The 20,681-nt window shown below is 42.1% G+C and overlaps 1 protein-coding gene across 7 annotated transcripts in view; it reads left to right on the top strand.

Moving 5' to 3' along the window:
• The first annotated feature begins 7,105 nt into the window (after positions 1 to 7,105).
• The window catches only part of CDK5RAP2 (CDK5 regulatory subunit associated protein 2), a 101,491-nt gene continuing 87,915 nt past the window's right edge, over positions 7,106 to 20,681 (top strand). For 2 of the 7 annotated variants that reach the window (XM_030535111.1, XM_030535112.1), the window contains exons 1-6: positions 7,111 to 7,446; positions 8,356 to 8,423; positions 11,694 to 11,761; positions 16,820 to 16,930; positions 18,132 to 18,208; positions 19,872 to 19,995. In XM_030535111.1, the coding sequence (XP_030390971.1) occupies positions 7,394 to 7,446; positions 8,356 to 8,423; positions 11,694 to 11,761; positions 16,820 to 16,930; positions 18,132 to 18,208; positions 19,872 to 19,995 (501 nt within the window). In that variant the 5' untranslated portion in view covers positions 7,111 to 7,393. Of the gene's footprint in view, positions 7,447 to 8,355; positions 8,424 to 11,693; positions 11,762 to 16,819; positions 16,931 to 18,131; positions 18,209 to 19,871; positions 19,996 to 20,681 lie in introns of all 7 variants that reach the window. The other 5 variants (XM_030535110.1, XM_030535109.1, XM_030535115.1 and 2 more) reach the window with 4 other exon arrangements.

Genomic DNA, 20,681 nt, shown 5'->3' with positions numbered 1-20,681 from the left:
TACCGGTATGGTGCTCTGCTCTTGTTCGATGATAACAGTCGGCTGCATGCATGTTCCCTCTGTGTGCTGCCCCAGTTCTGCGCAGATAGCTGATATGGCAAACCCCGAGAGAACGCTCAAAGACCACAGACTCTAGGAAGGTACGAGAAACCCAAGCCAGGTTTATTGTCAAACGAAGCACTGTAATAGTTTCCCGTAGACTCATAGACTCATAGACTCTAGGACTGGAAGGGACCTCGAGAGGTCATCGAGTCCAGTCCCCTGCCCTCATGGCAGGACCAACTACTGTCTAGACCATCCCTGATAGACATTTATCTAACTTACTCTTAAATATCTCCAGCGATGGAGATTCCACAACTTCCCTAAGCAATCTATTCCAGTGTTTAACTACCCTGACAATTAGGAACTTTTTCCTAATGTCCAACCTAAATCTCCCTTGCTGCAGTTTAAGCCCTTTGTTTCTTGTTCTATCATTGGAGGCTAAGGTAGAACAAGAAACTCTACAAGACATACTACGAATTTGTGCCCCCTGGCAATGGACCGGCTCAGTCAGTGGCAGACTTTCCACTGCCCCCTAGGCCAGAAAAAGATGTGCACTCCAGGACTTATTTTTATACAGTTACAGGACAGATTACTCATCCCTACTGACGTATTGAGGTACTGCCCCTTGATTCATTAGAGTGCTGTCTCCTCCTTTGATCATGTTGTTTCAAATAGATCTATCCAGCATGTTGTCCTTTTGATCCTGTCTTTAAGATGCACTTGCTTGTTCCTTGTTATCTCTGTGGAGTGTTCTGATGCTATCTTGGCACAAGTCCCTCTTATTAGCACTTATGTGTGGATTCACCTGCTTCTAGCAGCCCTCTTCTTGCCAACTTCTGTGAGTGGGGACTGCCTCTGGCTTACAGCCCAGCTTTTGCTTAGCAATGCCTGGAAGTGCTTTGGTTCAGGCTTCAAGCCTCAGACTGGGCCTTTGATACAAGAGTTTGTTTCAGGGCCTTATCTTACTACACTTGGTATGAGGATTTACTGTAATCTCCTCAAACATACTGCTATTTAAGATAAGGCTAAGCAATGTTAATCTGATTAGCAGAAGGCAAGTTGTTAACTGCTTCAAAACAATACATATTTTTCCTTCACAACTTTTATGGTGCTGCCACAGATTTGGTAAAATAGACATTGCAGTAACCTCATGGAAATTGCCCATAACTCCAGTTAATGGTCCATTTGATTGTTTTTTATCTTTTTGTTTGATCAGAAAGAGTTATCCCTTTGCATGCCAAATGGGGCTACACAGTACGTGTCTGCAGAAACATAGGGTGTCTCTCTTGCAGGACATACGCTGCACTGGCCTATGTCACTTGAAAGGTAATTGCATTGCCTAGAGATTTGTTGTTGATTAAGTATCAGAGGGGTCGCCGTGTTAGTCTGGATCTGTAAAAGCGGCAAAGAGTCCTGTGGCACCTTATAGACTAACAAACATATTGGAGCATGAGCTTTCATGGGTGAATGCATCTGACGAAGTGGGTATTCACCCACGAAAGCTCATGCTCCAATATGTTTGTTAGTCTATAAGGTGCCACAGAACTCTTTGCCGCTTTTGTTGTTGTTTGTCATTGATATAATGCCATATGCCATTCATACAGATATATAAGCAGTTAATAGGGTGACCAGACAGCAAGTGTGAAAAATCGGGACATGGGGTGAGGAGTAATAGGAGTCTATATAAGAAAAAGACCCAAAAATCAGGACTGTCCCTATAAAATCGGGACATCTGGTCACCCTAGCAGTTAATGACTTGCCTTCTTCTAATCAGATTAACATTAACAATGTTAAATAATTAGCCAATAATATATATAGTTCTTCATTTAAGATCAATAATTGGCTCATTTCTTGTACCAAGTAAACAGACTGTCACACATTTAAAGAAGAACTCTCTAATATCCATCCTAATATTACGTAAGAAATTTTGAACCAGCCCGGCCTTATTAGGTCCTGCTGCCATATGGGAGGCTTGCTTTTGAAACTGACTTCAGACCAGCAGCAATTGAAAGCATCACAGCATAGGTCCCACTGCTACACGGTAAGGAGCACACTGAATTCACATCAAAGTCAACAGGAGTTCAAAGCCCTCAGTACTTCATCGGACCAGACCCCAACTGCATAGCACCAAAGATTTTCTGTTGCACCCAGTTAAGAGAGAAAGTCCTCAGCTCTGCCAGCCATTGCCTGACATTTCCCAATCAGTTCTGTGCACTGTAACCCCAGCTCTGTTTTGTGTCTGCACATGTACAACTGAATGAGAATTGGGCAACAGCAATGCAGTAAGTTTAGGACAGGCAGGGAGTGGAAGCCTACAGCAGCAGTGGAGGTATATGTACCTGTGGTTGAGAAGCCCCACAGCACAACATGTGTTAGCAAGTTGGGTGATTTTTTTACAGGCTTCTATATGGCTTTCAGTTTGTCTTAGAAGAGAAAGTAGTTGTATGTACATGGAGAGGAATGGCAATCCAGAATGATGGTGAAAGTACTGTAGTCCGTGCTCACTTGCTTGTCCCAATTCTAAGACTGTCTTGGAGAGCTAAGAAACCCATTGATATAGCCCAGCTGGTTAGGGTGAATAAGTGAAATCCAACAGTCCAAATAAAAAAAAAAAAGAATCTAATAAATAAACATGGGTCTGATCCAGCAGACGTGAATTAGGCAAGCATCTCTCACTCAGGTGTTACTTCCTCGTCTTACAGGTAATACTGCAGAGCATTAAACTGTAAGTATTTACCTTTTTGTTTTCGATGCTGGGGTCTTCCCTCCTCCTGCCCCAAAAAATGTGGACAAGGGAAGTAGAATAGTCCGTTTCGTGTTTAACAGTTTCACTGTCTGACTCATGCACTAGTCTAGTCCTACATTACAAATATGGCAGGTGAATGTTTGTATGTTACAAATAGGGCAGATGAATGTTCAAATGCCACCAGAAAGTTTTAAAGATCTTTTAAAATATACAAACATCTCTATATAATCCAGGAATGTCACTCAGTATGTCACTCTGAAGCCTAAAATGTCTGAGTCAATAAGAAGCGATGGAAGCAGCTACAAGCATGGCTGAGGGTTCTTTTAATTCAGAATATGACAAGGTTGAATCATCAGTGGGGTTTGCAGTCTGTTACCATCCATTTTTTAAATTCTCAGACATTTATGAATTATGTCCATATAGCATACACTTACAGTAAGGCATGTATCTACGCCCTGCCAGCAGCCCAAGGCCCTTGTGATATCAGAGAGAACTCAACCAATCACTACCCTTACTCTACAGTTTATTTGCATGCAACAGTTTCATTGATTTTGAGGGAGACTGCACAGATGGTAGATTACTTGGACCAACTGCTCAACCCAGAGCCCAACTGCGACCCTTTCAAATCCACACAACCCAGACACAATAATCCCAAACACACAAGCCTTTCCTGTATCACACATCCCTCATAGCCCTCAATAATTCTACTGACTTCAGGAGGCATACTTATGTGAAGAAGTTTAACACATATAAATGTTTGCAAGATCAGATGCTATAATGGAATACAGCCCTGCGATTGTTGGAAAGCTCCAGCTTCAGTAACAAAATATAAAAAGCAACTACTGTATATGCTGCTTAGAATAAAGATAGGACAAAGAAGACAGAAAGGATGGTCCACGGGTAAAAATGCTAGTCTGGAACTTGAGAGATCTACATTCAATTCCCAGCTCTGCCTTTGGCTTCCTACGAAACATTAAACATCTCTAGAACAATAGCACCTTCCTACCTCATAGGTGTTGTGAAGATAAATACATTAATTAATTAATGATTGTGAGGCACTCACATACTATGGCGATAGGGACCATATAAGTGACTTTGGGCTGGGAATTCATTTCTGTTACTGTACAATTTGTGTGTGTGTGTGTGACAGTTTAACCTAATGCATAGGCAGCATGCTGCTGTGCTTAATGAAGAAGTTGATCAAGTTAGCACAGGTGTATGCCACACTAACTAAATTGGAAATATTATATGTAGTTAAAATAAAAACAAATTTGAGATAATCTTACATATACATTTAAATAAATACAAATTTGTTTCTATCATGAAATGTAAAAATGTTGAAATATAGAATTCCATACGAGGTGGCCACCTTCTTCTGATTTTTTTTAAAGGTAAAATAATCCATTTGAAGAAATATACCATGCATGTTTCTGGAGTAGATAATCTTGAAAATTGACTCTTATACCTTTCAATTGTATTCAATTATCTACCTTGATGCATGAAAGAAGCACTAACAGAAATTGCACACACCCAATGAGAAAAGGTAACACCCCTATGGCTACAAAACACATGCTAATGATGCAATGTATAGTTAAGCAAATTATTTTTGGCAAAACACTAGTTCTTCTGCAGTACTTTCTGACTATCCTTTATCTTTTCACTGGGCAAGCAAATCAATTTAAGAACAATTATTTCCAAGTTATTACTCAACAAAGATATACTGGCACTAGAAAAGGTTCAGAAAAGGGCAACTAAAATGATTAGGGGTTTGGAACGGGTCCCATATGAGGAGAGATTAAAGAGGCTAGGACTCTTCAGCTTGGAAAAGAGGAGACTTGGGGGGGGGGATATGACAGGTATATAAAATCATGAGTGATGTAGAGAAAGTGTATAAGTTATTTACTTATTCCCATAATACAAGAACTAGGGGGCACCAAATGAAATTAATAGGCAACAGGTTTAAAACAAATACAAGGAAGTTCTTCACGCAGCGCACAGTCAACTTGTGGAACTCCTTAGCTGAGTAGGTTGTGAAGGCTAGGACTATAACAGCATTTAAAAGAGAACTGGAGAAATTCATGGTGGTTAAATCCATTAATGGCTATTAACCAGGATGGGTAAGGAATGGTGTCCCTAGCCTCTGTTTGTCAGAGGATGGTGATGGATGGTAGGAGAGAGATCATTTGATCATTGCCTGTTAGGTCCACTTCCTCTGGGGCACCTGGCATTGACCACTGTCGGTAGACAGGATACTGGGCTAGATGGACCTTTGGTCTGACCCAGTAAGGCTGTTCTTATGTTCTTATGTTTTAAGAATATGCAGGCTGAATTATTATGAAAGTAGAACTCTTGGATTTAGATCCATATATTATACTATAGACAGCTATTAAAATAACAAAAAGCTTTGAAATTATTACTGTAATTCCATCCTGGGATTTTAGTAACTACATACGATCACATGATTTTTGCCATACTGATAATTAGCCCACCATATCCTGTATACAATAGCCCCAGATCTTTTAGATGGAATTATAGCTGTATGATTTATACTTACTTGTTTATTAGGTATGTTACACAAAATACCTGTCTATCCATCAGAGAAGAGCCATGAGAATGATTAAAGGATTGCGAAACACTTTACAGTGACAGACACAAGGAACATAATCTATATAATTTAACAAAGAGAAGATTAAGGGGTAGCTTGTTCAGTTTATAAATACCTATATGGCAAACAACATTTTGATAACATGTTCTTCAACCTAGCAGACAAAGGTATAACAGGTGGCTGAAAACATTGAGAGTAATTAGTCATTGTAACAATTTACTTGGAGGTGTGGTGGATTCTCCATGGCTGGCTATTTTTAAATCAAGATTGTTTTTCTAAAAGATATGCACTAATTCGAACAGGATTTAATTCAGGGAAGTCCTATGGCCTGTGTTATATAGAAGATCAGACTAGATCACACTGTTCCATTTAGGCCTGATGAATTTATGAATCTCTCTAGCTATAGCTCCTGCACCCAAACTCCATCCCAGAGCCCGCATCCCATCCCGCGCTCCCTCGGCCCCAGCCTGGAGTGCCTCCCACACCCTGAACCCCTCATCCCTGGCTGCACGCCGGAGCCTGTACCCCCAGCTCGAGCCCTCACCCCTTGCACCCCTGCCCCAGCCCTCACCTGTACCCTAAACTCCTCATCCCAGAGCCCACATCCCAGCCAGAGCCCTCACCCACCTGTCCCAGCCCTGAGTCCCCTCCTGTACCTCAAACCCCTCATCCCTGGTTCCCCATGAGCCCCCACTCCCAGCCAGAGCCCTCACCCACCTGCCCCAGCCCTGAGTCCCCTCCTGTACCTCAAACCCCTCATCCCTGGTTCCCCATGAGCCCACACTCCCAGCCAGAGCCCTCACCCACCTGCCCCAGCCCAAGCCCCCTCCCATACTCTGAACGCGTTGGCCCTAACCCTCCTGCACCCCAAATCTCCAGCCCCAGCCCACAGCCCATACCCTCAACAGGAGCCTTCACCCCACCCATACTCTACCCTCCTGCCCCAGTCCGGTGAAAATGAGTGTGTGAGTGAGCAAAGATGGGGGAGAGTAAGTGATGGAGGGAGGGCGAATGAAGTGAGCAGGGCTGGGGCCTCAGAAAAGGGGCGGGTCAAGGGTAGCCAGTTTTCTGCAGTCAGAAAGTTGGCAACCCTATTTGGGGGGCTGGATGAGACATTGAGGGCCTCACTTTCAGAGATACTCCCCTTCTAGGGTGATCAGATGGCCCGATTTTTGGGTCTTTTTCTTATATAGGCTCCTATTACCCCCCAACCCGTCCTGATTTTTCACATTTGCTGTCTAGTCATTGTGTCCCCTTCCCTTTTTTCAACATCTGAGGGGGCTCAACAGCTCTGAGAAGCAGGCCCCACCCAGGTCCTGTGCTTCATGTGGGCCATTACCAACTCCAGGGCCGGCTAGGTAAGGGTGGAGGTAGCCCTCTCTCCCCACTGTGGTGCAAAGCCCTGCATGCTCCTTGGGGGCTGCTCTCCACCCCAGAAGTGGCTGTAGTATCTTAGTGAGCTTAGAGAGCTGTATAGTGTGTGACACACCGTGGGATCTTAACCATTTCCACACTATACTGTACCTCATGCGCCAACTGTGCCCTGCATAAAGATGGCGACTCCGACGCGCACCTTCATGCCCTGACTAAAGATGGCGCCTGGTCACACCCTCCCTTTCTGTTCTCTTAAGTGTAGCGGCTGCTCATAGGGCCCCTTCTTTTGCCCTTACGCAAGATGGCGACTGCCAGCATTCACTGCCTCCTTTGTTCTTAGTCTTCCACGCGGCTGCTCGTGCTCACCGCAACGTCTGCCCTCAGTCAAGATGGCGTTGACCGGACAAATCCAGCCTGTGCCCTCAGTAAAGATGGCGGCACCCCCATAGATTTCTATCGTACCCGCCGCCCGTGCCCTTCCAGATCGGCCTCAGCGACTTCACAGTCGGGTATACAAGATGGCGGAAGCGGCCGCGGCCGTTTGAATTCCAACGAAGCCGCCAAACTCGGACAATAACAACCCGAGTCGCCGCCGCTGGAGGGTCCCTGCAGGGCTCGGCGCCGCCATGGACTCGCTGCCGGGGGAGGACCTCACCCTGCCCGTGGAGTTTAGCGGCAGGTAGGAGCGGAGCGGGGCAGGCAGCCTGGGACCGTTTGGTTTGGGGGCGATGGGGGCCACCCCGGGTCTGGCGTGGGCAGGGCCGCTCGGGATTCACGCCCCCATCTCCGGGGGGAGGCAGGCGCTCGGGATTCCCCCCCCTTCCCTGGGCTGGATTTGATACGGGGGGGGCAGGGGCGCTCGGGATTACCCCCCCTTCCCTGCGCTGGATTTGATACGGGGGGGCAGGGGCGCTCGGGATTATCCTCCCTTCCCTGGGCTGGATTTGATACGGGGGGGGGGGCAGGGGCGCTCGGGATTACCCCCCTTCCCGGGGCTGGATTTGATACGGGGGGGGCAGGGGCGCTCGGGATTACCCCCCTTCCCGGGGCTGGATTTGATACGGGGGGGGCAGGGGCGCTCGGGATTACCCCCCTTCCCGGGGCTGGATTTGATACGGGGGGGGGCAGGGGCGCTCGGGATTACCCCCCTTCCCGGGGCTGGATTTGATACGGGGGGCAGGGGCGCTCGGGATTAACGCCCCCCGGGGCTGGCATGTAGGGCAGAGGCGCTCGGGATTACCCCCCCCCCCTTCCCTGGTCTGGCTCTGATATGGGGGCGGGGGTGCTCGCCATTGAAGCCCCTCATCCCCCAAGTGCGAGCTTGGTGGAGATTGCTGTTGCTTGGGTCTCACCCTGGGGCAGGGATGCTGTATTCCTCCGTCCCATGGGTTCGACACGGGGGGAGACTGATATCTTGTCGGGTCTAATATTGGGGAAGGGGTGCTAGGCTGCTACCTGAATCCCTCGCCTCCCTCTCGGTATCTATCACGTACTCTGTGGGGGACTGATGCTGGAAATATTTATGGAGGAGGGACTTTTTGTGGGGTTTCTAATCTTTCCATCACTGCATTTGCCTCCTGTCTCACAGCGTCAGTATTTCCAGACTGTCAGATGTCTCCAGAGATGAACCTCGCATTGGCCTGGGAATTAGTGGAGGTAAGGGCAGCTAACATGTGATGGTGAAAAGGAAGTGATCAAGAACATGTTAATGTTAATTTTAGGAGATTTCAAAATTAGGTTTTAAAGATAAAAATCTTATTTACAGGGACTTAACTTGTTCTTACAGCACTGAAGACCAATAGAAACATTTCTGTAATGTCCCTGTGATAATCGCTTATTTTTCCAAACCATTAATCATTCCCACAGCATTTGCAATCCAGATATTGCAGCCCTGAAAAGCTGAAAGTGAAACTGATTGCAAAGTGAAACTCAATTAATTACCCAGCTGGTAGAAATGTCAAAAGTTAACAAAGAGCATAAATAGTGAAAAGTAAACATGAAAGTCCTATTCACTTTTAATAGATGTTAGTAACAGAGGCAAATAAATCTTTATTTTTGCAACATATGATTTTTGAATGTTCCTTTTAAGAAAACCAGCAAACTTTATAAATTCAAGCTATTGCTGCAGAAACTGGTGTTAGTCCAAGATACCAACATATTAAGTTTCTGCTGTTGTTTAAAGTCCTGATCCTGCAAGACATTTAGCAGCTTTCAGAATCTGTTCCTGAACTACATCAACCAGAAGATGATGGTTGTTCACTTAGTGCTTTGTTTTAGGGATATCATGTGAAAGTCTCTCACCAGACTTTCCAGCTGTAGTCCAGTTACGCATTGCAGATTCCTTATACATATGTTTTTTAAAAAAGCATTGCCATCAAGTATTACTGAATTGTATTGAGTGGGGATAGTAATTCAGCATGTTTTGCTTTATGGTGTGGTGGCTGTGTGTTCATCTTACTGCAGATTTGGGAGAAAATGCAGCCTGAAATATATATTTTGAAGTAACATAGATGATTATCTTTGAGAAGTCATGGAAGACTGGAGAGATTCAAGAAAACTGGAAAAGGGCAAATATAGTGCCCATCTATACAAAGGGAAATAAATAGGTAATTTCCTGGGTTGTCCCTATCAGTCAGCTTAACTTCTGTACCTGGAAATATAATGGAGCAAATAATTAAGCAATCAGTTTGCAAACATCTAGAAGATAAATAACAGTCAGCATGGATTTCTCTCAAACAAATCATGTCAAACCAACCTGATAGCTTTCTTTGACAGGGTAACAAGCCTCGTGGATAGGAGGGAAGTGGTAGATGTGGTATATCTTGATGTTGGTAACGCTTTTGATACTGTCTTGCATGATCTTCTCATAAATAAACTAGGGAAATGCAACCTAGATGGAGTGGTGGGTGCAAAACTAGTTGGGAAACCGTTCCCAGAGAGTAGTTATCAGTGGCTCACAGTCATGCTGGAAGGGCATAACCAGTGGGGTCCCACAGGGATCAGTTCTGGGTCTGGTTCTGTTCAGTATCTTCATCAATGATTTAGATAATGGCATACAGAGTACACTTATAAAGTTTGTGGACGATACCACACTGGGAGGGTTGTAAGTGCTTTAGAGTTTAGGATTAAAATTCAAAATGATTTGGAAAACCGGAGAAATGGTCTGAAGTAAATAGGATGAAATTCAATAAGGAGAAATACCAAGTACTCCACTTGGGAAGGAGCAATCAGTTGCACACATACAAAATGGGAAATGACTGCCTAGGAAGGAGTACTGCAGAAAGGGATATGGGGGTCAGAGTGGACCACAAGCTTAAAATGAGTTAAGTGTTACACCGTTGCAAAAAAGCGACCATCATTCTGGGATGGGTTAGCAGGCATGTTGTAAGCAAGACACGAGAAGTAATTCTTCCACTCCACACCGGTTAGGCCTCAGTTGGAGTATTGTGTCTAGTTCTGGGTGCCACATTTCAAGAAGGATGTGGACAAATTGGAGAGAGTCCATAGAAAGATGATTAAAGGTCTAGAAAACATGACCTATGAGCGAAGATTGAAAAAACTGGGTTTGTTTAGTCTGGAAAAGAGAAGACTGAGAGGGGGCATGAATCCAGTTTTCAAGTATATAAAAGGTTATTACAAGGAGGAGGAAGAAAAATTGTTTTTCTTAACCTCTGAGGATAGGACAAGAAGCAATCGGCTTAAATTGCAGCAAGAGAGGTTTAGGTTGGAGATTAGGAAAAACTTCCTGCCAGGGTGGTTAAGCGCTGGAATAAATTGTCTAATCTGCTCTTAAATGTCTCCAATGATGGAGATTCCACAACCTCCTTAGGCAAACACCTGTCAGGAGTGGTCTAGATAATTAGTCCTGCCACAAGTCCCCTGCCAGGGGACTGTAGTAGATGACCTCTCAAGGTTCCTTCTAGTTCTGTGATTCTATGAAAACTAATAATGCACAATTATAGCAATTTTTTGTGTCCTGGGAGCCAGTTTTTGGCCTTGTATTTTGAATGTTATTCTGCCCACTATTTTATGTATTTAGCCAAATATATTGTAGACTGAATTTCAACTAACTTCTGAAAGCAATTTACATATACCTTCTCTGGAAGAATATTGAATATGAAAGCAAGCAGTTATAAGAAATATACCTACATTGCAGTATGACTGTGGTCCTGTTACTGTAGGTGCTCTACGAACTATATATCTCATCAGGTTAATCAAATCTTCCATGTTTGAAGGCTTCTGGTTGGTATTCCTGGGAATATTGAAAGGCTGTTTAGAGTATATAGAATTACTTGATAACTCTGAAAGTACTTATTTCAATATTTCCTCTAAATTGTGACAACTCTGACCTTGGTACCTCAAGGAGAGAGAGAGAATATAAAATGTAACATTTTGTGTATTATTTGGCTTCTTGGAATCTTTTGTATAGAACCTTTTTTCCCATTCTTTTTAAAGTTTGCGTATGTTAACAGCAGCCTTAGTGCCATATTTGCATCCCTTGATAAATTTTGACTCTTGCAGAAGGAGTACATGGGAGAGAAACATTTTCATTATTTGTAATCCAAATACACAGAGAAGTAGTTAATATTTCTTTGCTACATCGTCCATGTATGCAAGTCTTGATCTTGTGTGGGACAGTGCTGTGCAGTCACAAGCACCTTCAACTTCCATTGATTTAAATGGGTGTTGCTGGTGCTCAACACCTTTATACAGTAATGCTTATGATACCTTTTGTCTGGATTTTTTTGTTTTTTGTCATAACTCATTTAGTCCATAATGTAAAAAGGGGACATGAAATGACAAATGTGTTTAATGCTTTTAATACATTCTGATATTAAAATAAGCGTTTTACGTCTTCCAAATAAAATTGTACCTTTGCATCCTTTGGTATTTGGATCTGTTTTAATTGTCTTCTCAAATGTCTAGCGTTACTGGATGTGGCGGAAGATGCAATTTCACCAACCAGAGCTCGGACCATGAAGGATTATGAAAATGTAAGTAAATTTGTAATGTAAAATTTAGTGACCGAGTTGCGGAACTGATTACTGACAAGACAGAGATGTACAATAACTTCATGGGGATCCATAAATAAATGCATGCAGACTCTGGGCTAAGACCTCAATTGGTGTCTATTAGCATAACTCTGTTGAAGTCCATGATTAACACCACTTTTGAACTGTAACTTTCAAGATTGAAGCAAAATCCTGGTGTTAGGGCTAGCAAACTTCCCATCTTAGTTGCTGAAGAACAATGGGCATGGCTCGGTGTTCAAAACTCCTCCTAAAGAATAGTATTAGTGCATATCTGTACAATGCAATATATGGCATTTGTCTGACTTCATAATTGTATTTAAAAGGAATCAGTGGCAGCCTCATATTTCAAAGAATTACTGAATGTGCATTGATTTAGGGACAGCATAATTTTTTTAACGGCTGAGTGCTATATCAATACCTTCTGCCATCAGATTTACTAGCCAAATGTGTTTGTAACACAAATAAGGAAATGCCTTTTTGACTTAACAGGCAATGTCATATTAACTGATAGAATATGTGGAACAGAATTATATTGTTGTCAGATTTGGTTTGAAAAACTTTTTACTGGAGCTCATTGGAATATCATGAACATTTTTTGTGAAAATGTGGGGGTGAGGGGTTGCCACTTTCCCAAATGTGAGGGATTCCAACTGAATAAATTATTTAGCAGTCTTTAATAAAGCTGCCCATTTCTGATCTCTGAATGGTTGTAGCGTAACTAAACCATCATATATGTTGTAGGATTTTTCTGGTATTCAAAAGAGAAGACTTAATTACTTTTTAGGGCATATGCTTTTAAAATGTGTAACTGATTAAAAATTTAGCATTGTTTGCGTTTTGTAGCATTGTTATGGCTGAGTGTTTATCTCCGTTCTAAATCCTTCTTTCAGTTTCTTGTACCTTTCTCAGGCTTGGGCTGTTCACAGGCTTGATGTCAGTCCAAACATGCATTGTTCTGGAAAGCTTTGACAAAAGCTGTTACAAACTCCTTGTCTGTCTGACTGTTTTTTGAGCCATCAAATATCAGATGGGGTAGGAATAACCTGCTTAAAACAACTGTTACTGTTTTTTGCGTTCAGATCAGTTCAATATTTTAAACACAGCATGTGACTACCCAGTGAGGAATAATCACTTTGGGGTGGCTTGGTAACTTTAAAGATTCAGATTGTCCATTTCCATGGAAAAGTGCTGTTGGAGAAACTCCATGAGATTCCCATTGTGGAGTCTCTCCCAGATGACTCCATGTGAGGAAAAAAGGGATGGGTTGTATTTTCCTCCCTACAGAACAGGCGCAGGATTTCCATCCTTCCTCCCTATGGTTCAGAACCCTCAAATTCTCAAGGTTGTCCTCATCGATGTTGGGTTCTGCTAGAGGCTAGGGCAATCTCTGCATGGGCCTCCATGCTGGCTGCAGGTATCCCCTTCATAGGGGTCTTTTCTCCACTCCCAGTTCTCTGGCAGCTGCAGACCTTGTCTAGACTATGATTTAGAAGTGTGATCTCATCATACCTTTAAATCCTAGTTTAGGCAAAGCTACAGATAATTCTTGATGTTGCCGCTTTCCATGTAGAGCAGCTGTGAAGAAAAGTTACTGTCTGCAGTGCATGCATCCTGAGGCTGCATTAACCTTTCAGTGGATTCTCTGTAGGACATGTGAGGGGAATGGTATGCTGCTCTCCATGTGAGTGATGTCCCTGACCTGTCTGAGAGAGGAAGAACAGAGCAGAGGAGACAGTTGACCCATGCGTGGACAGTGGGGAGATTCATGCACAGAAATTTCCCTCTTTGTGCAGGTGCACAGGATGTTCTGAGCCCTAAGGAATTAGGGTGTAGAGTCTGAAGTTTGAACATGCATAGAAATAGGAATTTAAGTGCTTGTATGGTCTGGTTTCTTTGCAGCAGAAGGAATTTTTGCACCAAGCTTGCTTTTGTGCGCAACTGGAAATGCGGTTAAATGAGAGAAAGGAAAAAGACTTTTTAACTGTGTCCTTTCCCCATTTACTTTGCGCTGGTAAGCGGAAAGGAGGAATGTCTAGTTACGTGGCTAAGGACTGTTTTTTTGTTTTGTTTTGTTTTTCTTCTCAACCATTTAACTACAGTTTAGTTGTTGGAAAATGGCCTCTGCTGGCAGGAACTGTTACTGTATAGTGAAACCACAGCCTGTGGTTACAGATGTCATTTTGCATAAAAGTGGCTTTATGCAAAAGTGGAATTGCAGTTAAATTGAAAAGGACAAGTGCTATTTTCCCTACTGATGCTGTCGTATGGCACCAGGCTGTATAGATTGTACTTGAATCGCAGAGTCAGTTTATCTGAAGAAACCTGTTGGGTTTATTTCCTTTTGTTTACATTTTGAAATAAGGAAATTTTAAAGAAAAATAAGTTAAAACTGGAGACTCAGTTAAAATTCCTACAGCTGTGTTAACTTGCTCACATTTTACATTGTGGCTTTATTGAGCTGTCATTTTAACTGCATGATGTGATCTGAAAAGTCTGGGTATGACTGAATTACCTTTGCTCTGAGTTTGTTTGGCATTTGTGTTTTTAAGTTCTTAGTTTATTGTTGCATTTTAATTGTTGTTTGCACTTAGGATGGATTTTCCAAAACTGTTAATATTGCCCTAGCTCCTCTCTGTGCTGCAGATGTGATGAACGTAGGACTAGAAAAAAGTTTCACTAACATAACTTAACGTTCATATGTTTTTTAACTTCAGTGTCTTTATTGGCCGAGCTATTTAAAATAATGGCAACCTGGAGTAATCCGCTGGCAGTTTAAAGAATTAAGTGATAAATATTGTTTGTATGATTCATACATATAGTCAGATTGAACTCAGTGGGACCACTTGCTTGAGTAAAGTGAGCAGGTTTGGTCCCTCAGGGTCCAATTTTACAGCCATCGCTTATATGAGAAATTCTTGACTTCTGAGACTACTGCAAAAGAGGGTTTCAGTATCTTCGTATGCTCTAAGGCTGAAGTCCCCAAACTGTGGGGCACGCCCCCTAAGGGGGCCCAGAGGAAAGTTTTGCGGGAGGGACAGCTGGAGCACAGTCACCAGCTCCACTCCTGGCCCTGGCTGCTGGGCTTGGCTCCTGGCTGAGGCTCTGCTCCTGGCCCTGACCCCAGCCTTGGCCCCACCCGCAGTTGTGGCCACAGCCTTGGTCCCTTTATCCCCATCCGTGTCCCTGTTACCAGTTCTGGTTCGGAGGGGTGTAAACAGGAGCATGGGGAGCACAAGGTAAAAAGTTTGGAGCCCACTGCTCTAGGACTTGGTCTTAACACAAAGTTGCGTTGGTTTAACTAAGGTGTGATGTTGCACCAGTTTAATTAAATCATTGCAACTTTGTGTGTGAATGCTTAAATTGGTTTGTGTATTCCCACAGATTTGCATTGGTCTAACTAAATTGATGCAACAACACAACTAAATTGGTGTGTAGACAAGCTTTGGCTCTATCACTCTTTGTGATCATTCATTTTGCTTTTTAGTACCATGGAGTGAAGACTTCCAAAGTTTGATAAAGTAGATAACCTTCCACTTTTGGCCCAGTCCTGAAAACCCAAGCTCCCTTGTGTGGTTCTTACTTGTGGAAGTAATGATGAGGCTACTCAGTGAGCAAGAACGACTCAGCCTAGAGGAAGAGATTGCATTTTTAGGCTCAGAATTCATTATTTTTGAGGAAAAAACTCTAACTTTTACAGGCTAATCATCTTTTAAAAAATTGTGTTGTTAATAATTTTTTACAAGCTGCACAACAGTCATTCTGGAGAAGCCTGTATAAATATTGTATTAGTTGCTCAGTTACATATTCAGTTTCTTTCTCCAGAAAGCAGGTGGCAGGAGGCACTTGTTTTATTTGAATAAATGTTTCATGCTTGGCCTCTTAAAAAATTTAGAAGGAGACTTTCTCTTTAATGAAATCATTAACTAATATGCCTTCTTCCTATTGGGAAAGTTAAGTCACAATTGTTAAAGGACACAGGTACAAGATGACTTGTTTTAATACCCTGCGTGTATTTATACGCTAACAGTTGTACTGTAAAGTATGTGACTCTGTAGGATAAAGCGTTCATTGGCATTCGATTGGGATGACCAGACTTACTCCTGGCTTTGCCTGAAGATTGATGTAGAGACATTCCAAGCATTTACCAATAAAACCTTTATACTCCACACTTTCATGTATTTTGTTCGTTTCCTTTTTATAGGAAAATAACTACTACAAAAGTATTTTAAACCTAATTTTTTAAAATTCTTTTGTCTGTAAAGCCAGGCTGCTTTAATACTTGATTTGTAAGCTCTTTGGGGGCAGGGACATTCCCTTCTGGTCTGTAAAATGTCATGCTAAATTATGTTGTATTGAAAAAAAACCCCTATCTTATAGCTGTTTTTTCTCCTAAGGGCCAGTGTCTCATGGCCTTGTGGGGAGCTGTAGTATTAGAAGTGATGTGGGTGGAATAGATTCCTAGCTGTCCATGGGTAAGCAGAAAGCAGGTGTTTCTAACCTCAAGATACTGGCCCTTATCCAGTCCCAAATTAGTAGCAAGTGTATTACCTATTCTGGATCTTGCCCCAGTGTGTTTTTTTGGGGGGGCGTTGATAGGCAAGAGGAATTCCAGATAATGGAGAAGAGGAAAAAGATGGTGGTCTCTTTTTCTCTCTTTGGATTGATGTAAGGGGTGAAGCAGCTGATTTGAAAGCTATTCAGAGGTTTAGAATGTCAGAAGTAGCCTAAGGGAGGATAGTTTGGGGGCAGTGAGTGTGTGAGATGGTCCCACAATTCTAGTGTACTTGCAGAATATTAATTTATTACTTTTGACTAGAATGGTGTCAAGATGACTGTTTCCATTTCTATTGTTGGATAACTTTTTAAGTAGGGACTTTTTTTTTTTAACATCTCATATCTTCATGGTCTGTTAATTTGTGATCTTTATTACTTTGCCTTTTGCACTGTGAAGAACTAAAACAAATACAATATCAATTTTACTTGTGAAACGTGGCATAGTTTATTTCTCTTCTTAAACAGCAAATAACTGACCTGAAAAAAGAAAACTTCAACCTAAAGCTTCGTATCTATTTTCTGGAGGAGCGAATGCAGCAGAAATTTGATGGTCCAACTGAAGACATCTACAAAATTGTAGGTATTTAAAATCATTGCAGGTAACTCTGTATCTTTCCAAACAATTTCTACTGTCTGAAAAATGGATATTCATCCTTTGTTGGAAATTTCAGTATTGCCAGTTCTTTTCACTTCTTCAGTCTAATTATATGCAATTATAAAGGGATTAAAATGACCTTTATACAATATGAAAGATTAACTTCAATTTTTCAGTACTAGCTAACGAACAATTGAATTATTAAAACAATAAATCAGAGCATCATTCTCCTCAGAAATCTTAATTTAAATACCTTGTTCTTGTGATTATTGGAGTCTTCTCATTCAGTTATATCACTGATGGTTAGTGTTCACAATGTAATCTCCCAGACCAGTCATAGCAGGAAGAAAATGAAAGGTCAAGTCTGCTACCTACACCACCTGAATGTCGTACAGACATCTTCTGAATGTTAGTTATTTTTCCTGCTATGGTACTTACAGGAGACGTCAAGTGACAAGAAAGCCCCTGGAGAGCTGGGCGGCTTGGGACCCCGCTCCCAGCTGGGAGCTGGGCCAAGAAGCCGAGGTGGCTTGGGATCCTGCTCCCAGCTGGGAGCTGGGGTGGGAGGGGGGGGAAGGGCATGAGAAGGCCTGGACAGTTTCCCTCCTACCCCTGCTCCCTCTGGGGAATGGGCAGGTCAGAGGAGGCAGCCTCTTTGGAACCTCATAGGTCAGTGGAAATGCTCTTGGTGAGGAAATGCACCAGCGACCCAAGCAGGGTAGTGTGGACATATGGTGGCTGTAAGTTAATGTAACATTGGTTGACTTAGGTTTGTAGTATAGACATGCCCTAAATAGCTTGTGTAGGCAAAACCGCTTGTATGGCTGTGAAGAACTCAAGGTAACTGGGTTGATGTTTTTAAAAAATGACAAATTTTCTTGTAAGTATGGTAAAAGGGAAAATAGTCTTTAATGTTGTTGTGTGACACATATACTGTGGCGTTTTAATATTATGATTTTTAAGAAGCTTTAGAGACTTTTGAGACTATTTTCAAGTCTTGTAAAATAAAGACTCTTTTGAAGGCAAAGAATTGGAAGTAATTTCCTATTTCCATCATACTCTGCACCTAATTTGTTTTTGAATTTGTTTTTGCCTATTACAGGAAAATGTAATCAATGTGCAGGGTGAACTTTGCATTGCATTGGCTTGTGTGGCATTTTGTCATCTAACTTTGTGTTGTAGAATATTGAGCTGAAGGTTGAGGTAGAAAGTCTGAAACGTGACCTGCAGGAGAGGGAAAAACTGCTCATCAAAGCCTCGTAAGTATGTTGTCTCTCTAAGGGTCTGCAACCTTTCTAGAATTTAGGACTGCCAAGAACTATATAATGAGTCATCTTGGTACCTTCGTATATGAGGATCCCTGAGGATTTTGCAAACTCATGTTTAGAAATTGCTTCACTTATCTCTGGAGTGAAATGCAGTGATTGTTTAAAAGCACAAAGGACCATTACATAGTTAGAATAGGCAGTGAAGAATATCATATCGAATTGAACCTCCAGGAGTATTTTCAGGTAAATAGAATGTAATTGCCAAAATTTGGGACTGGCTTAACATCCCAACACTTGTAAAAGATGAAGATGTCCTCAGAGTTTAATGGTCACTTGTCCACAGGGCATCTGCTTTGATATCTCATCCAAAAGATGGTACCTGAAGTGTCATTGTCAGCAGTGGTGGGACGTTAGTTCAATACTGATTGAAAGTGAAACATGCCACTTTCCGTTCTTCAAAAATCTAAAAAATGTGCACATTCATTATTAATTATTATTTTTTTTTAAATCTGGGTTGCTAGTAAATTTGATTAGAATAAGCTCTTCCAACTGGTATTATCCAGTGAATATTTAACTTGATTCTGACTTTATCAGTATGTTGTTTAGATTCTTGATTGTGAATGTTACTGTATCTATGTATAAGCTGGAAGAGATGCGTATTGTAGAAAAATTGGATGGCTTGGGAGGACTGGTAATTGGATATAAAACTCTTCACCTCCAGGTGCCTGGTTGATAACCAATCCAGGTTGGTAGTGACTGAAAGCTGTTACTATCTAACAGTTGCTAAGTGGCATCTGTTCAATGAATTTAGGTCTCTGTGTAGTTCACCTCACAAAGTATCAAATTGTCACTAATGAGTCCTCTCGTTGGCAGCCTGAGAGGCCAAATTTCTAATGTGGCCCCGAAGACTGAATTGCCCAATTACCCTTAAATATGGTCCCTCCAGATCATTGTCAAGGCATATTGCTGGTCAGTGTAGGGAAGCGTGCACTACTGAAGCTCATGATAGGAAGCAGAATTGAGGAAAAATAGGTAAAGCACAATAAAGGTAGGATTGCCACTTCATTACATAAGAAACACCAACAAAGTCTTGAGTCTTTTTTTAAAAAGCACTCAAAACTAGGGAAAAGAGAATTGGGTAGGGATTTATATATATGTGTACCCTTCAACTAGTTCCTTTTTGGTTGTAATGCTGCGTTCTGTAGAAATTTAACATTGCCAGAGGCTTGAGATAATTTTTGAAGCTTTAAAAGCATCAAGAGAGTATCATTTCTTTGATAATTTATATAAATGTGATAAACGGCTCTTATCAACTGTGACAAGACTTGTGTGGAGAACTCTCATTGCTTTACAGCAAGCAGAGACAATGCCCCAATCATTGTTCTATAAATGTACACATTTATATTGAATCCTTAAAGTAACATACAGAACATGCAGGTACATTGGAATCCCTCTGCCCCTATAATCTGCGTGCCCATGCTTTAACTGCACCATACTGTGCAGCCATAATCTGATCGTGCTAGTTCAGTGTCTGTCACCTATGTAAAAACAGGAAAGATGCCCAATTACCTTATTTCTCAAAAGTACAAGCACTAATTAGGAGCATGATCCGCACTCTTTTAAATGTGGAGATTTCTACATCTTGTTCTTGCAGTAAAGCAGTTGAGAGCTTGGCTCAAGGTGGTGATGCTGAAATACAGCGTGTGAAAGAAGAGGCTCGTAAGAAAGTACAACAAGTGGAAGAAATTCTCACCAGCAGAATAAACCTTTTGGAAGAGGCAAGTCTCCAATATTGAAGAGTAATTGAATTAGTTATTGACTCTGCTGTGCAGAGCTCCCTAGTGCCTTTGTGCTCTCAGCTCAGATATTTAGCACTGTGACCTGCTTAAATGCTGCTTTCAGAGCCGCTGTTTCAGCTTCACTGGAAAAATAGCCAGAATAAAAATACAATAAATGCCATGAATGGGGAAGCTTTGTCAAATATTATTAAATCTCAGAATGTGGAAGATGGGCAGAGCCCCACAAAGTACTTACTCCTCTAATGGATTTTGGGTATGTTTAGAACAAGGCATATTACCTCCTAATTGGGGTTGGGGAGTCCATCTCTTGCAAGGTAGGCTTTTGCAGGAGAGGTGAAAGGTTATCTGTGATACTTGGGGTAGTGAGGGATTGGGTTTTGAAAGGTCTTGCCAGCAAAGTCTCCTTGCTTTGTTAGGAAAGTGATAACCATGCTGCAAGAGGTGGTGTTTTTCTACAGGTCCAATAACTCTAGTGTTAGAGACCTTTATATACCGGTATGAGTCTGTGACATGGAGACTTCTAAAGTTTGTGCTCAGTATATGTGACTGGGTTGTGACAGGTCACCTGCAATACCTATTTCTAGAAAGATGGATTGAGAGGTACTATTTTGTATTTTGCTCACTCGCCTTCCACTCCAGTATCTGCTTTGGTGCTGGTGGGAATT

The sequence above is a fragment of the Gopherus evgoodei genome, chromosome 16 (assembly GCF_007399415.2).
Source record: "Gopherus evgoodei ecotype Sinaloan lineage chromosome 16, rGopEvg1_v1.p, whole genome shotgun sequence".
NCBI lineage: Eukaryota > Metazoa > Chordata > Testudines > Testudinidae > Gopherus > Gopherus evgoodei.
This window is presented reverse-complemented; position numbering and strand designations above follow the sequence as displayed.